The sequence below is a fragment of the Choristoneura fumiferana genome, chromosome 18 (genome assembly GCF_025370935.1).
Source record: "Choristoneura fumiferana chromosome 18, NRCan_CFum_1, whole genome shotgun sequence".
NCBI lineage: Eukaryota > Metazoa > Arthropoda > Insecta > Lepidoptera > Tortricidae > Choristoneura > Choristoneura fumiferana.
Genome location: NC_133489.1, coordinates 12723177 through 12744954, shown reverse-complemented (window position 1 = coordinate 12744954; position 21778 = coordinate 12723177). Strand labels below are relative to the sequence as shown.

The following is a 21778-nucleotide window of genomic DNA, read 5'->3' as shown; positions in this document are numbered from 1 at the left end:
CTTAAGCTGTATAATACGCGAGCGAGAGGGACGGTGCGATAGGAACTTCGAGTTTCGTAGTAGCCCTTAGGTCAATTATTTGTCACTATTATATAGATGTTGCCCACGACGTCGTCAACGGAGAATTCAATTACTATTGCTATATCTATATATAGCATAGTATGTCGGCGGCCGATATCGTAAAATCCGCCAAATCACGAATAATTCCTAGCCATACTTGTATCGTGAAATGGCGCCATTTCATGAATTAGCTAAGGAACATCCGTCATATCGTTCAAAACGCAACGTTTAACTATTTGCCTATTAATAGGATACTTGAGTATGGATACCTTTGATGGATACAAAAGAACTTAAAAGCCGTTTTGTAATTAATTAAATAAATATATGTTTTATTAATAAAAATAGTTTAATAGCATTAAAATAGTGTCTTCCATGGAACATTTCTATTGTAAGACCTTGATCACATTTCACAAAATAATCACAAAATGAAAAAGTCGTAAAGTACACATTAAAACGACACTAATTAGTACTTATTACAAGCATAGTAAAATAATTTTTATTTTTTTCTGTATTCTCTAAGGTTTCTATTGTTTCCAGGTGACTTGAGAACAGGCTGAGATTATTTTAAGTTTTTAGCCAATAACTCGTCAATGCAACATTTAATATTGAAATTATGCAATTATGTACTCTAATATAACGAATTTACGACCTATGAATGCAAAAAAAAGTATATACTCGTAGAAAACAACGTGATTTAAATAATTATGTGCCAGCTGTTAAGCTGACTGGCCCCAGCAACACCTCACTCACACAACTCGCCGAAGCGACAAAGCCAATCGCGAGCCGAGACGGGCGCGAGTGGTGGTTGTAAGCTAACTTCACTTCGATCTTTCATTCGGACCGAAGAGCAACGCGCTAGACGCGGTAATTCAAACTGATTTTAACGTGTTTATGTAGATGTGGCAGGAGACTGAGGCAAGGTAAAAACCGAGACAAAATCCTCGTATAATCAGCGGCACAAAATTTGGCCCTCCCTTTATACAAAACTACCAATTTTGCATAAATTTGAGGGCCAGATTTTTTGCCGCTCTGCTGAGCGGCAAAAAATATATACATATATTATATAGTATATATTATATACTTATAATGAACTTTTTTTTAATAAATATCGCATTTAAGGTAAAATTAATTAGACAAGTACATTTAAACTAATATATATTATACATTTCTAGGTACTTTAGTCACAGAATAAGTAAGTAATCTTTAGTGCAGATATTACGTACATAAATATTCAACATGCCAGGAGACTGAGAATTTGGCACTTTAAAGTACGATTTTTTAAAGATATATATTTAGGAGTGAGCAAATTTTTAGTGTCATACTAGAAACCATTTAGTTTTTTTTTATTCGACTCGATGACAAACGAGCAAGTGGGTCTCCTGATGGTAAGAGATCACCACCGCCCATAAATATCTGCAACACCAGGGGTATTGCAGATGCGTTGTCAACCTAGAGGCCTAAGATGGGATACCTAAGTGCCAGTAATTTCACCGGCTGTCTTACTCTCCACGCCGAAACACAACAAGCAAGCAAGCACTGCTGGATCACGGCAGGATTAGCGAGCAAGATGATTTAGTTGTACCTACAGTTTCGATCGTAAATCAATATAATTTGCCTACAAAAACTATACAAAATAAGGTGAGACGCGGAAAATTCCCTTGCGAGTAGAACCACCCACTAACCACTCCTCGCTTCGCTCGTCGTACCTAAATTTTTTTTTTTCGGCATATCACGATGTGCCCGGTATAGAGCTAGGAATATCGACGAATGTGTTGCTCTAATCGATCTGCCGTATTGTTTCCCAGGCACATTGTGATATGCCTGGCCAACTTTTAGGCATATCATGAAATGGCGCCATTTCATGATATGCCTAGGAATTTCGTGATCCGGCGGATTTTACAATCGGCCGCCGACATATATATCGCATTCCGCGAGAACTGTGTATAACTTTATTTTGCTCGTATCAGTGTCTTTAGCATAAAAAGTGTTAAAATAATAATTATCAAGCGTGTTCTTCAATAACGATATTAAAACAAGTCTTTCAGTGACAAATTTATATTTGAGAACTCTATAAGTATTTATTGAACCACCGCAAACGTTCGTCGACCTAGTACGTGTTTAACAAAACTACTAGGTAAGTATCCTTTCAACACTACACACTTTAAAACAAAAAAGAAAGGTGAGTAGTATTTAAATGCATGTCATATCCTTATATCAACCTCCTCAGTACTCAACACTGTCCGTAGGCGACAGGCTAGCAACCTGTCACTATTGTACCGTTTTTGTCAAACATAAAACCTATAAAATTGCTAAAAGTGGCTCCGAAGCGGTAACGTTTCGTGTGCTCTGCCTACCCCATTTGGGAATACAGGCGTGATGTTTGTGTGTGAGGGTGTTTCAGTACTCAAGGGTTATAAATTATAAGACGTGCGTAATTGCTTGTATTGTTGAATGTTCAGACAAGCTTGAACGCTGTACCAGGGTCGGACTGGGCCGGAAGGCTCCTCCCAAGCCTAGGTTAGTAGATGGAATACATCTAGGTTGCAAGTAAGGTGGGAGTTAGCCACCTCGACTAGTCTGACCAGCGAATCATGGCAGCAATGAATTATGGTAGGTAGGTAAAAAAATAGAATAGACATATTTTACAGATAAAAAATATCTGTCACAATTATGTACTTAATGGGGGGACACACGAGGGCGCAAACATTTGTACATTGTAAAAAAATAAATGAAAATGAAAGAAAATAACCATGAATGAATAAAACTCTTGAAACCATTGATTCTAATTCAGACATACCTACGTAGTCAAAATCTGAATTAAGATATTTAAGGCCTACAAAATGATTCATCACTATGACCATACTGCTCGTACATATTTGTTTGTAGAATAGGCAATTTTGATTAGGTACCTTATCGGATTGATTTTTAGGGATGCCAGAATGAGGTTTGCCTTACATTGCTACTGCCAGGACTAGCTGGTCCTACTCCTAATTTTCCCACAAAGCAGTCAAACACTGCGCTCCAGGCTTACAGCTACGCATATATTGTACGGTAGATTCTCTACTTTATACTTATGTCCAGTTTTTCACAGTTGCATAGAAAACCTGCAACATTGCCAAATTTCTTACACGACCAAGCTTGCCACATGCAGGCACCCTCGTCTATAAACATCGAATACCTCGGTTTCGTTTGGGAAACTCCGCAACGTCTTTTGGGCGAAAGTCTTCAACCAGTGTGTTGCCAGTGGACATATTATTATGAATTCGAGACGAGGTTCTTCACTATAATACTTAGGCCTTAAGCAGAGTTTAGACTTGCAAGAAAAATCGTGCAAGTTGCATTACATTGCGAGGCCGTAAAGCTAACGAGTTTGTAGTGGTCAATCGAGCGCTGCAATGTAATGCAAATTGCACGATTTTTTTTGAAGTCTAAACTCGGCTTAAGGTAGGCTCATAGCTCAGCGAGACAGCGAGCTATGGAGAGGGCTAAGCTAAATGTGCTCGGGGTTTCTGTACGAGATGGATGGAATCAGAAATGAGGATATACCTACATAAAAGAACGAGGGTCACCGACATAGCCAAGCGAATTTAACTCGTTAAAGTGGTAAATGAGTCAATCAAAACTTAATAGGTAGGTAGCCTAGGTAGGGTAGGTATTGAATATTTGCGACATATTAGTACCCTCTACGTTACGCGTGGTCCGGCACGCACTTATCCGGTTTTTTAAGAGAACTAAAGTAGAAAAACGTTTTTCATTAGGCATGCCAAAATTGTTTACCTCATTTCTAATGTACAAAAAACCCGAGTATAGACATTTAGGAACAGTTAATTTCATCAGTGGCGTCGCCGCAGTTGTCGTGGCCGTCGCAGCGTACTGCGGCCGGCACGCAGCGGCGGTTGCCGCACTGCAGCTCGTGCTTCCCGCAGCCGCCATCACAACCGCGAGGCTCGTCGCTGCCGTCCAGGCAGTCGGCGAAGCCGTCGCAGAACCGAAGCCCGATTATGCACTCGCCGTCTGTGCAGGTAAACTGATCTTCTGGGCATTCTGTAGAAGTAAGTACGTTTGTTTTTCATTACGTGAACTATTGTTAAAATATTTATATAACTTAGTTACTAACAAATAACTAAATAGATACCTTGGTACAATGTGCTTTATGTTATTATGTGTGGTAGAGCCTACCCTACCATATGCAAATATAATGAAGCAAGTAGGTAGGTAATTATTATCCAGATTTTCTTCACTTTATTACTTGGGTAGGTAGGTATTTACTAATGTAAGTTATTTTTTAAAATATGTTAGATACTGTAATTTTAAAGTATTTTAAATAATTTCGTAAACAATTTCTTCTTGTGTCACTTAGGTACAGTCAACGTCATAAATAAGTGATCACTTTTGTACCTTGTCACTTTAACATCATGTTTGAAAAGCTATACGAAATTGTGTACCTAACGACTGAAAGCGACAAGGTACATAAATGAACACTTATTTATGACATTGACTGTACTTAATCACCAAGGAATCCATTATGTATGACGTAATTAATTTACGGAATATCGACGGATCTACAAATTGATTAACCTTAATTACTCCCAAATTAAGCACCCAATTAGGTACTGAGATAAGCCTTAATAACACAGCTGTGAATAATAAGTAATCTTAACATTTATAAAAGTGTGGTCAGGTCAAAAGTAATAATCACGTAATAATTTATTTTAACATAGATTTACTAAGTAGAAACTCCCGTTAGGTTTGAGTCTAATTGAATACATTCATAACCCAGTTACGGGGGACCAAATGGGGGTCACTGTGATTTAGGTACTTCATATTTCGTCAAATGCGGCTACCGAACTAGGTACCAACTTTTAAGATATAATAAATCAGACGCTTAGTAGGAAAACATATGAAATATCTGTGATTGTTGAACATCTCTCTCCCTAGGCATAGATGAGATTCTTTAGCTTTGATACTGCGCAACAAAAAAACATTTATTTAGTAAAAAAAATGTGACTTAAGCCACGTTTAACCTTTTAAACGCAGTCTAAAGGTCACAGTTAGCAAACCACGCGTCTTTATTTCGTTTCGCAGATGCTAAATTGTTTCTGGAATTAAATACCAAGCTACTAGATACTCGTACTTTTTGCAATGTGGCGGAAATATGTCAGTGTGTATGTTGACTGAGGTGGTGGACTGTGGAGCCTTTTAACCCATTTGATGGTCGACATTTTTGATTTGACCAAAGATTATAACAGAAGATAGTTATAGTCAATGAGTTAATGATAAATATAGAGAAGCAAAAATCCCAAACATGCCTCTTTACCTAGTACCTCTATTTAGCTAAATATTTGTAACCTGTGGTGCAATTGACTTCATCGAAACCATCCCAGCAATCGATGGCCCCGTCACAGAGTTTCTTGTTGGGAAAACACGATATGGACTGGCCGCATCGGAACTGCTTAGTTAGGTCACATTCTGAAAATTAAGAAAAAAAATCGGTCAAGTGCGAGTGAGACTCACGATACAGTAGAGATCTACGGATATCTAGTATTAGCAATGCCCCTTTCCTAAGCAAAATGTACGCAGTGAGGGGTCATTTTAGATTTAGATGATTACAGATACAAACAGACAAAAAAAATAAGATTTTTCTTTTTGGTCGTGCTATAAGCCCACTTGCTCGTTTGCCATCCAGTCGAATAAAAAAAAAATATATAAGAGCCACCTTGTTACCTACCAGATTTAGAGTTTCTAGAACAGCTGAAAGTATCTTAGGTACTCGTATAGGTTTTTCGGTTACGGAAATTTGTACAGAAACACCTCTTTTAATGATTGTATGTTTTGTTTGCGTTGACTGCAGACCTTATTTATTATTTGATATTAATTTCAGCTTGGCACCTCCACGAGTTTCGGAGAAAAGGGGTCTTGACAAACGGAAAGACGGACAACAAAGTGATCCTATAAGGGTTCGATTTTTCCTTTTGAAGTAGGTACGGACAATAAAAAAATACTATCACTATGTTCTATAAATATGTATACCTGTATATACATTATGGACTGTTTCGATAGACGAATCAACAACGAAAGCATACAAATAGTAATATTAGTCCACACTCACCACAATGCATTTCGTCAGACTTGTCGTAGCATTGCACGGCGCCGTCGCAGCGCGCGGCCGCCGGGACGCAAAGGCCATTGCGACAGCGCCACTCCTGCGCAGAACACATCGTGTCGCTGAGCAGCCGGCACACGCGTACCCCTCGGCTCCTGTCCACCAGTTGACAAGCTTCAGTGTCTAAGGCGCATAGGCCCCCGCAACCTACACAAAAAGAGACTTTAGACACCGACCACTTTGAATGTCGTATAGGTACATATAGGTAACTACTCTAATGAATTTCTGATACGAAACTTACCAGTAGGATCTCCGGCGTCAACAGCTTTCTTACAGTCCGGAGTCCCGCTCTTCTCATCAAGCATACATATTTCTTCTGTTTGGCACGAGCAAAAACTTTGCGACAGTATATCTCTGTTTATTATATCTTTTGGTCTTTGGCTTTCTTTGCTTTTGCTAGAGTTTCTCGGATAGGTTCTTATATTTTTACGTATTTTTGATATGACCATAGTAATAAGTGAATTATTTTCAGTGGTACTGCTAAGGATTTCCGTAGCTAGTGAGATTTCGGTGGTGGCGATTTCGGGCAACTGCGCTGACGGCAGAGCAAGATTTGTTGCAGCGGACGAAGTTTGATTAAACATAGTTGTTGGAGTTGGCACTACAGTTGTACTGATAACTTTTGTTACATTAGTAAAACTAGGAGTAGTAAAATTTACCAAAATGAAACTTATAACTATAATAGCAACAATCATCACACTTATTGAGCACGTCTGAATCTGAGTCCGTTTCTTCACAGGATCAGTCAGAGCGAAGTCCACGATACACCCGATGCCTTTTAGGCTTTTACTCAGTCTCCGTGTATTTATTTCATTAGGCTGCGGTTCATAAGAAGTGAATTTTTGGCGAAAACTGGAGTCTATTTGTTGAGATATTGATGGAATGCAACGGTTATTTTCCGCTTCAGTGGAAGAAACTTTTATCGAACTTTTTCTATATGAGAAAATATCTGGACGATCGTAATCACATATGGAATCTTCTCTTTCCTCGTCTAATGATGCACCAGTCTCTTTCATGCTTATTTTTAAGTTTGGAGTGGAATGATCGCTAGGTACAAAACTGGCTTTTGGAGATTTGATCTCATATTTTCTCATTTTTCCTTTACATGTGTAACAATATGTGATTGCTTTATCATCGACGCTTACTACATTATTCAGTATTATTTGCCTCAAATTACTATTTGACCAAAGATGAGAGCAGTACAGTTGATCCCAATTTGATGTAGAGGCGTCCAGCGCGTCTGTTGTACAACCAATATCGCCAGAAAAATTATTCGACAATGTCATTGCGACCGATTCCTATTGTATGCAAATCACCAACGTAATGTATTTCCATACATCGTTGTATTTATTAATCTGCAAAAAAACTTTGTGAGGAGGTGAACTTTCACAGGTGCATACCCTAAGCTACTCGGAGTACTCCCAAGTCACTGAAGTCACTACACATTGTAGGTAATTCAATACTCAAAGGGTTTAGGGTTCTAAAATTAATTACACATACGAAAACGATACCGTTAAGCTTTTAAGAGTGTGTAATTTGGTAGAAAATTAGGATTAAGTTGCAACGAAAAGCTAGCGAAATTTTTAACTTCATTGATTTTAACTAAATTTTGAAGAAATATCTTTAAGTGACTAGGTAGGTAGGTACTCGTACATACATAGGTAGCAGAAAAGAATAAACAAATTGATTGTAGAAATAGTAGAATCATCATCATCATCCCAGCCTATATACGTCCCACTGCTGGGCACAGGCCTCCTTTCAGAATGAGAGGGCTTGGGCCGTAGTTCCCACACAGGCCCAGTGCGGATTGGGAACTTCACACACACCATTGAATTGCTTCGCAGGTTTGTGCAGGGTTCCTCACGAAGTTTTCCTTCACCGTAAAGCTCGTGGTAAATTTCAATTGTAATTCCGCATATGAATTTCTAAAAACTCAGAGGTGCGAGCCGGGGTTTGAACCCACGATCCTCTGCTTCAGAGGCGATAGGACAAACCAATAGGCCACCACAGCTGCACCACAGCAAAAAAAGTTGAATAATAGTATAAAAAGATCTTTTATAGGATATAGAAGGATAACAAGTAAGAAGACATCCATAGACATTATAATAACTTAGTCATGAAGACGCTGATAGTGAACCCGCTAAATAAAAAGTTAAACAACGTAGGTAAACCAGTTTTTAGTAAAAATAGAACCAATGGTATACCTACCACTGGTACAGCGCCATCAGAAACATTGAAACTGTCTAGGTGTTAAAAAATTTTGAACCCAACCGTGTTAAGATTGGTTTTTGGAATCTTTTTGTATTTTTTATTTCAATTCCAAATTTTTTGTTACTTGCCTGTTTTCTGTTTTTCAACCGTGTTGTTAATCGCGTAAGCCGAGGCACTTTTCACACGGCAGAGATATTTTTGCGTCGTGAGCATCGGAGCACGTTTAAGATTATTATAATTACCTATCCCCATTCGTTTTGCTCACTTTCTCACGTTTTCCTTGCGTTTAAGTATCTTTGAAATAACACTCAGTTGTTCCAAACAAACGTGGGTTTTATTTTTAGGGTTCCGGAGCCAAAATGGCAAAAACGGAACCCTTATAGTTTCGCCATGTCTGTCTGTCTGTCCGTCCGCGGCTTTGCTCAGGGACTATCAATGCTAGAAAGCTGTAATTTTGCACGAATATAAAAGTAAACTGTACCGACAAAACGGTACAATTAAAAAATCAAAAAAAAAAAATTCTTAGGGTACCTCCCATAGACGTAAAGTGGGCGTGTTTTTTTTTTCTCATCCAACCCTATAGTGTGGGGTATCGTTGGATAGGTCTTTTAAAAAAACGATTTTTGGTAAAACGAGATTCAGTGACATTTTTATGAAATATTCAATTTAAAAGTGCAAATTTTCATTAAAATCGAGCGTCCCCCCCCCCTCTAAAATCTAAACCGGTGGGTGGAAAAATTTGAAAAAATTCAGGATGGTAGTAAGTATATCAAACTTTCAAGGAAAACTATAACAGTTAAGTTTGCTTGAGAATTATTAGTAGTTTAAGAGTAAATAGCAGCCTAAGGTATAAAATGTACCTAAACTAGGGAAGATTCCGTATAAAATACGAAATCCTTAGAAAAATATTACTTTTTTTTCGTAATGGCTACGGAACCCTATTTCGGGCGTGTCAGACACGATCTTGGCCGGTTTTTTATCGTTGTATTTATATACAGTGCTTTATAATTAGTATTGACACAGGTAACCTTTCCGAAATTTAAGGTCATGTCGGATTGAATTGAGAACAGGCAGTAGGTAAATATTAATTAACTAGCTAGATGCAATTAAGGCTCTAGATTAGGTAAGTATTTGCGGGTAAAAAGTGTTTTGGTTAAGGTAGGCTACTTTAGTTCTGATATTCTAAAGGCAATACGTAACTCTAACGGGCAAGGCAACCACGCTGTGATCAGCTGAGGCGGGAAAACACATTTCTTACGAAATAATATTAGCGTTATCTACTTACATGGTGTGATGAGATAGTTTACTAACACGACACTAAACTAGAACATTTTATTAAATAAACTATATTGTCTAAATATGGAAGCTTATGGACGTCAGCGTGCTGGGCAGTCACGGGTCTTGTGGACGAGGCCGCGTTGCCGGGACGACGTCTAAACAACCACCAACCCTCGAAGCGAAACCAAATAGGGAAAGAGAAAAGTAATCACCAGTAAGTGTAGTTAAAAAAAGATAGCTGATAGGGGTTGGTGACGTATGGTGGTGCCAGTGACCAAGGTCTGTGCTCAGCCAAGAGTGACGCGCGGGACTTTTTTATGTTCAACTGAACCAACATCTGTTCTTTCCTACAGCCGAGCGCATTTAGTTCAATTGCAGGTGTTTGTGATGTCATATGAATTATAAATTGACAATGTTACAAGTACTAGGTATTAACTATGCCTACGGTACGATAGAATTCAACCACTAAACTAAATACTAACTAGGTAAGGTAGATAGGTACATTCAGTCGAAGAAACTGAATCACCTACCAGAGGGTGGAATAAATTCGCTAAAAATATCTTGTTGACATTTCGTACATCTCTCAAAGAAATCATAGTAAAATTGAATGTGAAAACGTTACATCTTGGCATACGATTCAGTTTATTCGCCTGTTGGAGCAGTGATCAGTCAAAGAATAGATAAGTAATCAAGTGTTTAATGTTTAAACTCTAGTTAAAAAGAGATGATTTGTTATTGCCTTACGTCCATTGACCTTCGATAAATAACACGAAACTTACTAAAGAATAAAATGGTTTCAGACGAGTGAAGTGAATACATTTTCATCTGTCTCCACATAATAAGTAATTGTAATATTCCTTCCTCCTAACGCCCAGAGTCCTTTATAAAGGACTTATTGTAATTTGAACATCACACTCTATCATAAATGACATAAAGTTTGATGTTCGTACTTACGAACTATACGATATACTTATATCAAAAAAACAACCTTGGGCGTTAGGAGGATAGAACAAGTTATGATTTTGGAAACCAATTAGATTTAAAAAAAGGCTTCGGCCCAAAGAGTTATAATACATATATATGCTTATATTTGTGTTTTATTTGTTTATAATGTTCACTAAAGTTTAGAAATGGCCATAAAATTATATTTATTGTGACGAACATGTTGTCATATATTGATAAATTAATCATTGAAGGCAAAAGAAGAAACCTAAAAAATGTGCGAATAATACCGGCACACGCAGTTAATAAACTTTTCCCAAACATGCTTGGAAATGTATGTGTTAATATCACGAAATGGAGACATCGAAGTTTCTCATTTATGGCTCCCTTCATTACTTCTTGGCCTAGGCTATGGCCTGAATAATACATAAGGAAGGAATGTATGAAAATCCATTATCTCTAACTTTTTAAATTTGCTTACCTACTGACATTAAACTGACAAAGGAAAAAAAATACAAACAGTGAACCACGTGATATTGCGATGCGATGCGATGGATGGATGGATGGATCGAATATTTCCTCACATTGATTGAGAAAAGCACTATACAAACCTCGGCCAGTACAGCGGGACTTGTTTTATCCGGCCTAGTCTACGACTCGGGCCGTCTACCCCACCCTCGTCCATCAATCCTTTACTCCATGGCTTCTGCCTGCTTCTGCAGTAAATAATGTACTATTTCGTAAATTTTTGTGATGCTCCTGGTTATTACCACGATCGGCAATCTAGTGACGTAAATTGAAAAAAAAGTAGGTAAGTATATATTTCTAATTTTTGAAAACTTGACTCATGATTTTTTTCTAAATTAAGTAAAGCTTTTTCAATGGAATCAGACAATAGACGCCGTAGGTACGATACCGTACCGTATCATCGTTCATGTGATTAGAACCAAAAGCAGTTTAGCTAAAGTTCATAAGTCGGTTAGACCACCAGACTTTACCGAGTGGGCTAAAGAAGGTAGGTACGGTCAAGGGCTTTTATTCATGCATGAGCCACCATGGAATCATTTCATAATGTCATAGTGACATTATCGAATTAATTAACAATGAAAATCGTACTTCCTTTGAAAAGGTTCCATGGCGGCTCCTGAATTGAAGTCCTTGACCGTACGTGATTTTAAGACTTAATTTTAACCCCTGACGCAAAAAGAGGGGATTTATAAGACCGCTACGTGTGTCTGTCTGTCTGCCTGTGGCACCGCAGCTCTTAAACGGGTGGACCGATTTAAATGCGTTTTTTATTTAAAATCAGGTTTTCTAGCGATGGTTTTTAGACATGTTTCATTAAAATCGGTTTAGCCGTTTTTGAGATATTGAACTTTGAAGTGACAAAGTCGGGGTGATCCAACTTTTTTTTGGTTAGGTCATGTATTGAAAGTATTACACTACGTAGCGCTCAGAAAAATATTATACTTATCCTTAATTCCTTCAGAGACGGGTCAAAAGAGGATTTTGGTAATACTGTTGTGCATGCGTTTGCAGGTGGTAGGACCTTGTGCAAGGTCCGCCCGGATTGCTACCACCATCTTGCTCGCTAATCCTGCCGTGAAGCAGCAATGCTCGCACTGTTGTGTTTCGGCGAGGAGAGTACCTAAGACAGCCGGTGAAATTACTGGCACTTGAGGTATCCCATCTTAGGCCTCTAGGTTGGCAACGCATCTGCAGTCCCCCTGGTGTTGCAGGTGTCCATGGGCGGTGGTGATCTCTTACCATCAGGAGACCCACTTGCTCGTTTGCCATCGAGTCGAATAAAAAAAAGTGCATATTAAATGTAACCTGTTGGTGGAGCTTATAGGATTATCCGATTCCAGTGCAATGAAGTTTAATTGGTAAGTAGTTTCTTATTCATACAAGCTGCCAGAACTTCAATTTTACTAACTAGATTCGATATAGCACTGCCGTTTTCCTCTTTTCCTCAAATGCGTTTACGGAAGGATAAAGGCGTGAATGTATGTATGTATGTATGTATGTTTACGGAAGGCGTTCGTTATTCTACTGCCTTTGTTTGTGAATGACGTTGCGTGCACGCAGTGATCGCGCGAGTGGGCTCCGCACGAGACTGCTGTGGCATTGCGTTAGAATATTTCAAATAACTATCTATGTATTGTTTGATCCAAAAGAAACTTAAGAAACCGTCGAATACGCGAGCAACGACTAAAGAATAAGTTTTCGTGTCATTTTTGGTACAAACTTATTTTGCGAACTGTACTTTATGTTGACTATACTTACTTGCATTGACATCTATACTGCATTTGCTTACCAAATTTCAAGTCGATGCCATTACACATTGAGGAGTTCTCTCCTGCGGACAGGATCCTGGCTGGACCACCACTTCAGGTCAATTTGACCCGTCGGTACATAGCAAGTTAAATAAAGTATGTGATACTTATTACCCAAATCACCATTAGATAGTGTCCCTACAATATTAGGAGAGCTCTCTCGATGACTCTAACATACACCACATCAGATCCTGTGATGGAACTTAATTGAAAGTCTCAGTCTAATTTTTCATTTCAGTGCGTTAATTACGGATTTCTAAAGGACGCATTTCACATAAAAAATAAAAATTAAACCAAATTGATACCCTCCTCCTTTTTTGAAGTCACCCGTCAATTGAAATGATACGATGTTGACGATGATAATGATAATGATGGATTAATATTTAAATAGTTGTTTAGGCCCACTTGGCTGCAGTAAACACATAAATCTCGAGTTAGCGTTAAGCTCAGTTTAGTAGTGTCACATTGTATGGAACTTTTAAATTTAAGCCTGGATTAACTACTAAATCTAGATTTATTTTTTTCTGCAAGACGGCCTTAGTCTATAACAAGGTGGCGTAGGTGTGATAACTGCACAGTTAAAACTACATGTACCTTTTTAGGAGAAAGAAAACACCATGAGGAAACTCTGTGAGGTGTACGATACGATATCATTTTAGCAAAGTTCCAGTTACTCTGTCGGCCTAATCTTCTAGTTGCGTGTAAAATCAATGTGGAACCTTTTCACAATAAAAACCTGTGCACCAGGCATTGCATGGTTTATTATTTGAACATTTACTGCGAAAAGGTTCCAAGCGTTTCAGTTTTGACTGTGTATACGGGTGGGTATGTATGCAAATGCAGTCACTGCAGCATCTTAGTGCTGTGCTGTGTGCTGCGCCGGCGCCGCGGCGGCACGCGACTGCAGCAAAGCGCATCAGGCACAACTCTCACTGCTCGCGCCGCGTGCGGTTGTGGTCTGGTCACTCGCCCACTTCACTCCTCGCTACTCGCATTGGACACAACTCAGTATTCTTTCACACAGCGAACCGTAAGCGCGTCAATCAATGTACATCGCGCAGTTTCTCTCGTACCTAAATAATTAGTATGTGGATGCGACGTGTATTTGTTCAACACGAAAACGAGTGAAATGTTGTTGGCTCGCTGATCAGCGCGCATTCGCTCCGTCTTGCACTTGGACTGACTTCATGAGGAACTGGTCATCATATCCCGTTTTGCTAAGGTGAGCCAAATGCTTTGCTAACATACAAGTGTTCATAAACTGAACAGTATTGCGGAAAACATATAAGTGAAGAAACGGATGTCTTGCCTAATGATAGTTTTGTCATTATTATTAGGATTGCGAGATGTGTAGGTCACATAATCTGACGTCCCACTTGACAGCGAGACGACATCGAGTCACCAAGCCAAGAGGTGAACTGTTGTTACTGTTAGCTTGTGCCGCTTTATTGGCTACGATTATTAGAGGACGTTCTATTTTACACTTCGCGACAAGTTTTGCGTGAACTAAAAATTAAAGTCGACCGGTTGCGTCTTTTTTTATTTAACTGCAAAATTGTGGTCAAGGATCACCACCTATTAGCATTTATTCCGTTAAAACGAAAAATTAAAATGGGACGTAATCAACTTTAAATACTAAAGACTTTATTCATAATGTTCATAAGTTACCCACTGTTCACTGTTTGAGTAGGTATAGTCTTTACATACATATAGTAGGTATTTATATTCTGTATTGTATACGAGTAGGTATATTTAACTTATAATTAAAATATACCTCACTGAATTATTTGAATTGCTGACCTTGTACATTTTCTTAATATACCTACTACTATTATTCTCAATTGTTCGTTATAAGTTATTCAAAATCATATTTTATCCTATTGTTACTAAAATAAACTTTAACTACATAAACATCAATATCAGTAGCATAAGTTTTCCTCATTTAATAATTAATAATAAAAAGCATTTAGTTTTAATGTACTTATTGAAGGAAGTGTTTTAACAGCTGAACTAAGAGCGCGGAAAGTTCATCATCATCGAAGTCAAGTGTGCCATGTGACAAGCATTTATCTCGATTTACTACAAAAAAGAGAAAACGGTATTTTCACAATTCCTTACAACACGTAATGTATTCAATTACGTCTGCGCGATAACCCTGAAGACAAGACAATCCAGTTAGTTATAACTAAAAGCAGCTAAGCCGAAGACTAGCCTGTTTGACTTTCTCGTACTTAGAAAATTATGACGACAACAACAGGCCTGTCATAATAGTGTAGTTAGAACGTATAGGTTGCATATTTTTGGAAGGGATATCTAGTTGTTGTTGCAAATAAATAATTTATTTGTACCTATATGAATGCTACTAGCTAGCTTTTGCCCCCGGCTTCGTCCGCGCAGAATTCGGTTATCCCTCGGGAACTGTGCATTTTATTCGGGATAAAAAGTAGCATATGTCACTCTCTGGCCCATAAACTATCTCTATGCCAAAAATCACGTCGATCCATCGCTCCGTTTCGACGTGAAAGACGGCATACATACATACAAACACAAACTTTCGCATTTATAATATTAGTATGGATGGATGGTGAAATTTAAGAACACCGCTTTAAAAGAAAAAATAAATAAAGCACAGCACAGATTAAAATATCAAAATAGTTTTTTGCTAAGATGATTGCTCTGTTGCACATTTCACTGAAAAACAAAGATCAACGTGCTATTATTGTAATGAAATTAATAAGTAGGTTATAAAATCTAAAGGTAAACGTTTGAAGATTTTGTAAAGTCACCTGCAGTCTACTTTTTTAACCGACTTCAAAAAAAAAGACGAGGTTATCAATTCGGTTGTATTTTTTAATCATCATTTTTAGGGTTCCGGCGCAAAAATGGCAAAAATGGAACCCTTATAGTTTCGCAATGTCTGTCTGTCCGTCGGTCCGCGGCTTTGCTCAGGGACTATCAATGCTAGAAAGCTGTAATTTTGCATGGGTATATATGTAAACTATGCCAATAAAATAGTAAATTTTTTTTCGGGTACCTCCCATACACGTAAAGTGGGGGCGATTTTTTTTTCTCATCCAACCCTATAGTGTGGGGTATCGTTGGATAGGTCTTTGAAAACCATGGCTTGCTAAGACGGTTTTTCGATTCAGTGATTTGTTTGCGAAATATTCAACTTTAAATTGCAAAATTTCATGAAAATCTAGCGTCCCCCCCTCTAAAATCTAAACCGGTGGGTGTAAAAATTTGGAAAAATTCAGGATGGTAGTAAGTATATCAAACTTTCAAGGACGGCTAAGTTTGCTTGAGAGTTATTAGTAGTTAAAGAGTAAATAGCAGCCTAAGGTATAAAATATACCTAAACTTGGAAGATTCCGTATAAAATACGAAATCCTTAGAAAAATATTACTTAATTTTTTCGTAATGGCTACGGAATCCTATTTCGGGCGTGTCCGACACGCTCTTGGCCGGTTTTTATTTTTATGTTTGTTATCTCAGAACTCCGTCATTACTGAACCGGTTTGAAAATATTTTTTTCGTTCGTGTAGGAATACCTTCAATTAGGTCCCATAAGCACCAAATCAGGATCTCATGATTGGATCCAAAGGAAATCGAGGGAACTCTTCAATTATTGTAGGGATACCTATGGTAATTTGGATATATTAAGTAGTAACTCGTGCACTTGCTTTTGAAAATCATCATTTGGTGAAGTGGAACTGATGATGAAGACAACAGTTGACCATCGGAGTTACTATGAGTACCTACCTACTCAATAACAAGTATTTCACGGGTTGAATTTCTATTACTTTAACACAGTTGCTAAGTAATTTATGCTCATCGTAATGCATATAGTGAAATGCATAGGGCAAAACAATCTTTTGTAAAAGGTGACCAGCAGTTGACATTAAACTATTTCATCTTAGATTATCTACACTAAAAAGCGTGGAAAAAAAATAACAAAAATTATAACCGACTACAAAAAAAAACCATGAAAGTAATTTTCTACCAGTCTGAAGTCGGTGCCTCAGCACGAGCCAGCAGGAGTAATTAAAGCCCAATATATAGTTATAGTACGTAGGTGAGGTAGTCGACTATAGGTCCACACTTACTGGCTCGTGGTGAGGCACCGACTTCAGACTGGTAGAAAATTATTTTCATGGTTTAAATTTTTTGTTATAAAATGTTTAGTTATCCTATTATAGACTGGTGGTAGGCTGTTGTCTAACACGATTGCCATCTGTTATATGAACTTATATGTTATAATGCCTTATTATAAATTCATGTCATCCTTCAAGTAGGTATCGCAGCGACTTTCTTTCTGGCAGTCGAAGGAGGTTAACGGCGAATTTCGATGTGCCTCGAATTGCAAAATTCTTATTTGTGTTGTTAGAGCACACAAATATACATAGTGTTCTATTTTAAAACATATATTCAATGTAATGTTTATTAGGGTATTCTTACCTCAAACGATAGAAACGGTAGCCTTATACGTCATCATCATCATCATCATCATCGGCGTCATTAGTTTCCATCACGTGACTTGCCTGCTCGTTTGCCGCCTATCACACAAAAAACCGGCCAAGAGCGTGTCGGACACGCCCAAGATAGAGTTCCGTAGCCATTACGAAAAAATCAAGTAAGTAGTATTTTTATAAGGATTTCGTATTGTGTACGGATTAGTACGGAATCTTCCAAGTTTCCAAGTTTAGGTATGTTTTATACCTTAGGCTGCTATTTACTCTTAAACTATTAATATTTCGCAAATAATCTTAGCCTTAGCTGCTATAATTTTTCTTGTAAATTTGATTATATTTACTACCATTCTGATTTTGTCAAATTTTTCCACCCAACAGTTTAGACTTTGGGGGGGGGGGGACGCTCGATTTTCATGAAAATTTGAACTTTGAAATAAAATAAAAAACATTTATTCGAGACACAAAAAACATGAAAAATAAAAGAAAAGGAAAGGGTAAGTTATAATGTGAAACTATTTTATGTGCCCGAAATAGTCCCGCCTCAGCATAAATGCAGACTCCTCGGATGGAGTTAGCGCTGGTCTTCAAAGTGATATTCAAGTTGAATATTTCGCAAACAGATCACTGAATCGAAAAATCGTCTTGGAATCCCCCAAATGGTTTTAAGAGACCTATCCAACGATATCCCACACAATAGGGTTGGTCGAGAAAAAAACACCCCCACTTTACGTCTATTGGCAGGTACCCTAAAAAAATTTATTTTATTTTATTTCACCACTGTCGGCGTGACTGATATGTATATTCATGTCAATTCAAATTACAGTTTTCTAGTACTAACATTCTCTGAGCTTAGGCGCGGACAGACAGACGGACAGACATGGCGAAACTATAAGGGTTCCTAGTTGACTACGGAACCCTATAAATGACACTAAGTATATTTTCATACAAAATTCGTGGGTCGCAAAACCTACATATAGTTCTATCCCGTTGATATAGCATGCAAAACATGCATGCAAAGGCAAGATGTATGGCATTAAAACACAGAAAAAGGAAAAAAAAAGCACTGATTAATATTTCCGATGAGTGATACTTATACAAAAATGTTTTTGTTTTTAAGAGAAATATAAATTGAAAAGATTAAGTAAATTTATTTTTTCAATTCATGCGAAACCCTCACACTTGACCGGCGTTTTTATCGCAGGTTCATTGTGCAGCTTTCCGCTGCGTTAAACACAGGAATCTATGCGTTCCTTTGATATGTCTAGTTTAACTCTCTGATGTCAGCGATAATGTTAATGTACGTGCAAGTAATTCAATTGTTCAATTTGCACGTGTTAAATACAATATACATATGAGATTTGATCTAACTCATTAACTTATACCTTAGTTATACCTATTTAACAATCACAAGTTATTTCTTAGGATGTGCTATAGAAGGGATACGTTTTGTAGTTTACGGCCGTACTCTTTTGAATGGTTGGTTTGAACGATTTTTCTTGTCTCTCTTGGCTCGAGTCTTTGCACATTTACCTACATTTGCGTGGTTGTTAGGTTTTTATTGGAACGATATATAAAGATAAATAAAGATTAAAAAAAATCTACTAGCTAAATATGAACAACCCACACAAGGTAGATATGAATGAGTTTTGAATAATTATTTAAAAATAGTTCAAATATATTTATGTAGGCATGTTAAACAAACTGTCCTTATTTTGTTCCGGAACTAAACGAGGGAGAACAATTGCCAGACCGATTAACCTTGTATTACGTAGAAGATTAGCTCGATGTCGGAAAACTCGGAAACAAATACGCATGCATCTCTTTGTTGGATATAATTATGATGCATTAAGTGATTGATTCTCCTGTCTAAATTAACTAGGTATGTAGTGCATGAAGATATTGGTAGGTAAACGTAGCCAAGGTTCATGAATCATATGCGTTTTGCATGAGTATAAGTCTGTTTTGTTGCATTGTCTTTTATTCTGCGTAGGAAATCGATAATTGCGCATTCCGGAATAACACGTTCAAAAAGAATAGATATACACGATATCAAATATATAATTTTCATGTTCTATTTTGATGATTAAGAAATAGATAATCTTGTAACTATTAATTCACCTACTACATGCCCCTAATAAAGGAGCTTTGGTAGAATAGCGTATTTGGTAGTCTATGCTACAGTCGAGTTCATAAACTTGTGAGCAAAAATTTGATCAAAAATATCTAAACACGCTCACGCTTCTACCTACGCCGTTAAAAATACTCGTGTTTAGATATTTTTGATAAAATTTTTGCTCACAGGTTGATGAACTCGACTGTACAACAATGCTATAATATTTATAAGTACCTACTTATAGGTATTTAACTATTTATGTAGTAAATTATATTTTTATCAAAAGCTAATAATAGTCTGACGCAAATTAAAAGATTACGTTTGTTCAAGAATAAATGCCTGACCAATGCGCTATACCTACTACGCTACAGTCAGACCCATTGCAAACTGACTACCATTGGCTACTACAAGTGTGTACATATTTATCATATCACAAATACGATGTTATTGTTTTGTCTAATTAATAATAAGAACAGAAACACAAGTTGCGTTCGACGCATACGTGAATAAGTTGTTTAATAATTTTAGTTAAATGCGCAAGATTGTCCATGTATGAGGTTAGTTTATCAGCCGCGCCGCCGACGGGCCACTCGGGTCAATTGTCGCCTGATTTTCTATTAAACTTCGTTAAATTTTGTCTTGGCTTGTAAGTATGGCGGTTTTCATTTTATTTATGCGCTATATTTTAGTGGTCTGTAAATTCACTGTAAAATGTTAAATATGTAGTGCGATTTGAAGTATTAATTCCGATATGTACTTAAATGAAGGTTTTATAGGCGAGAAGAATTAAAAACAAAAGTAACGTTAAAATGTTTGTTCACTGTGCATTTACGATTTAGATACTTAGGTGCCGGAAGTGCGGTTAAGGAAAGTATTTAAACAAGTGTTTATCTTACGTGCGCGCATAGAGTCACCACATGAGAACTTCACATTCGCATTTGCAAAAGCTTACCTTCATAATAACAAAGTCTTGTTAGCCCCTAATAGAACAACAAAACACAACAACGCGGGAAACAATCGTTGCATTTTGATCTCGATTTGTACGTGATTTGCCAGCGTCCAGGCCGGCTACTAACACTATTTATATGTACGCGACAGTGATTCGTTTTATAGATAGCTTGGGCAAAGCGTCTTGGATACTAACATTGAATATCAGATGAGAAAATCTTTTAGCGCGATCTCTCAACAGGCGCTGGCCGTCGCACCAACCCGACTAACTTTTGTCATTCTAATAAGGCACACGTCAAAATAGGTAGGTAGGTACCTACATCTGATCACTTATTAGGCATTAGTTGTTATTGAAATTTGGCTCACTTTTCTCGAGTTTATCTCTTTAATTGTTTTGAACTTATCAACCGTCATTTTTATCACAAAATATGTTTTATTTTAATTAGTATATATATAATTATTCGTACCCCGCGCTCTTCATACCTACCTACCAGTTCAATAAATTGTAGAGGCTGCACAGCTGAAAGTGAATTCTGAGCTATTGGGATGCAAGTCGCGTGTTACATTAAAATTATTTAACGCAACGATTAGCTACACGTGCTTGATTGATTAATAATTAGGCATTTGTAGTTTGTAATATTAATATCTTTTAGTTCCCACTAATTAAGCATCTCAGCGCTACACATAAAAATATCTACCTGAAATTCTTTTACCCAAAGATTACCTACTTTTGCCGATCGATTTCCGACTAGATCCACAAATTTCCCTAACTCTAAGACTCTCCTCGAAATCGTTAGAGGAGTTTGGTGATTGTTTGTAATTACTCGTAAATATTTAAAGCTAGTGTTCAGAAATTATACTTATAGGTAAAAAGTGAACTGCACGAACTTATTATTAAAATAGTTTGAAGAATGGTAAAAAAATAGCGTAGCCAGATCTTAATGTTGTTAGAAGCGCAGCTCACGTTAGGTACTCGTCTTCGTATTTGCCGCACGTGGATGATGCCAACAATTACATATAATACATTCCGATGAGAGCCTTGGGAGTTCGGGTGTGCTATCGGGAGGAGAAAGTGAGTTCGATGAACTAGTTGTTAATGAAAGTTGTGCCCGCAACGAAGGGTGTCTGGAACGAGTAGGGATCCAGAAAGTAAAAGGTCGAAAGGCTGACAGGAATGAAAACGAGAACTTTGATCATTTTCATTAATATACGCTCCGTCTCGCAGGCACGGATAAGGGCTTTACAAAAAATCCGG

The 21778-nt window shown here is 37.5% G+C and overlaps 2 protein-coding genes across 10 annotated transcripts in view; one reads left to right on the top strand and one right to left on the bottom strand.

Moving 5' to 3' along the window:
• Nucleotides 1–422: 422 nt before the first annotated feature.
• Nucleotides 423–21778, bottom strand: part of LOC141438134 (uncharacterized) — a 25083-nt gene continuing 3727 nt past the window's right edge. The window contains exons 1-6 of one of the 7 annotated variants that reach the window (XM_074101846.1): nucleotides 20528–20792; nucleotides 11266–11437; nucleotides 6465–7578; nucleotides 6170–6370; nucleotides 5410–5529; nucleotides 423–4104 (exon numbers count right to left, since the gene is read on the bottom strand). In XM_074101846.1, the coding sequence (XP_073957947.1) occupies nucleotides 3875–4104; nucleotides 5410–5529; nucleotides 6170–6370; nucleotides 6465–7509 (1596 nt within the window). In that variant the 5' untranslated portion in view covers nucleotides 7510–7578; nucleotides 11266–11437; nucleotides 20528–20792 and the 3' untranslated portion in view covers nucleotides 423–3874. The other 6 variants (XM_074101847.1, XM_074101844.1, XM_074101849.1 and 3 more) reach the window with 6 other exon arrangements.
• LOC141438133 (sphingomyelin phosphodiesterase) overlaps nucleotides 13838–21778 on the top strand; it is a 27115-nt gene continuing 19174 nt past the window's right edge. For 2 of the 3 annotated variants that reach the window (XM_074101841.1, XM_074101843.1), the window contains exon 1: nucleotides 13838–14212. The gene's annotated coding sequence lies outside the window, so the exon portion shown is untranslated. Of the gene's footprint in view, nucleotides 14213–20114; nucleotides 20222–21778 lie in introns of those variants that run through there. The other variant, XM_074101842.1, reaches the window with a different exon arrangement.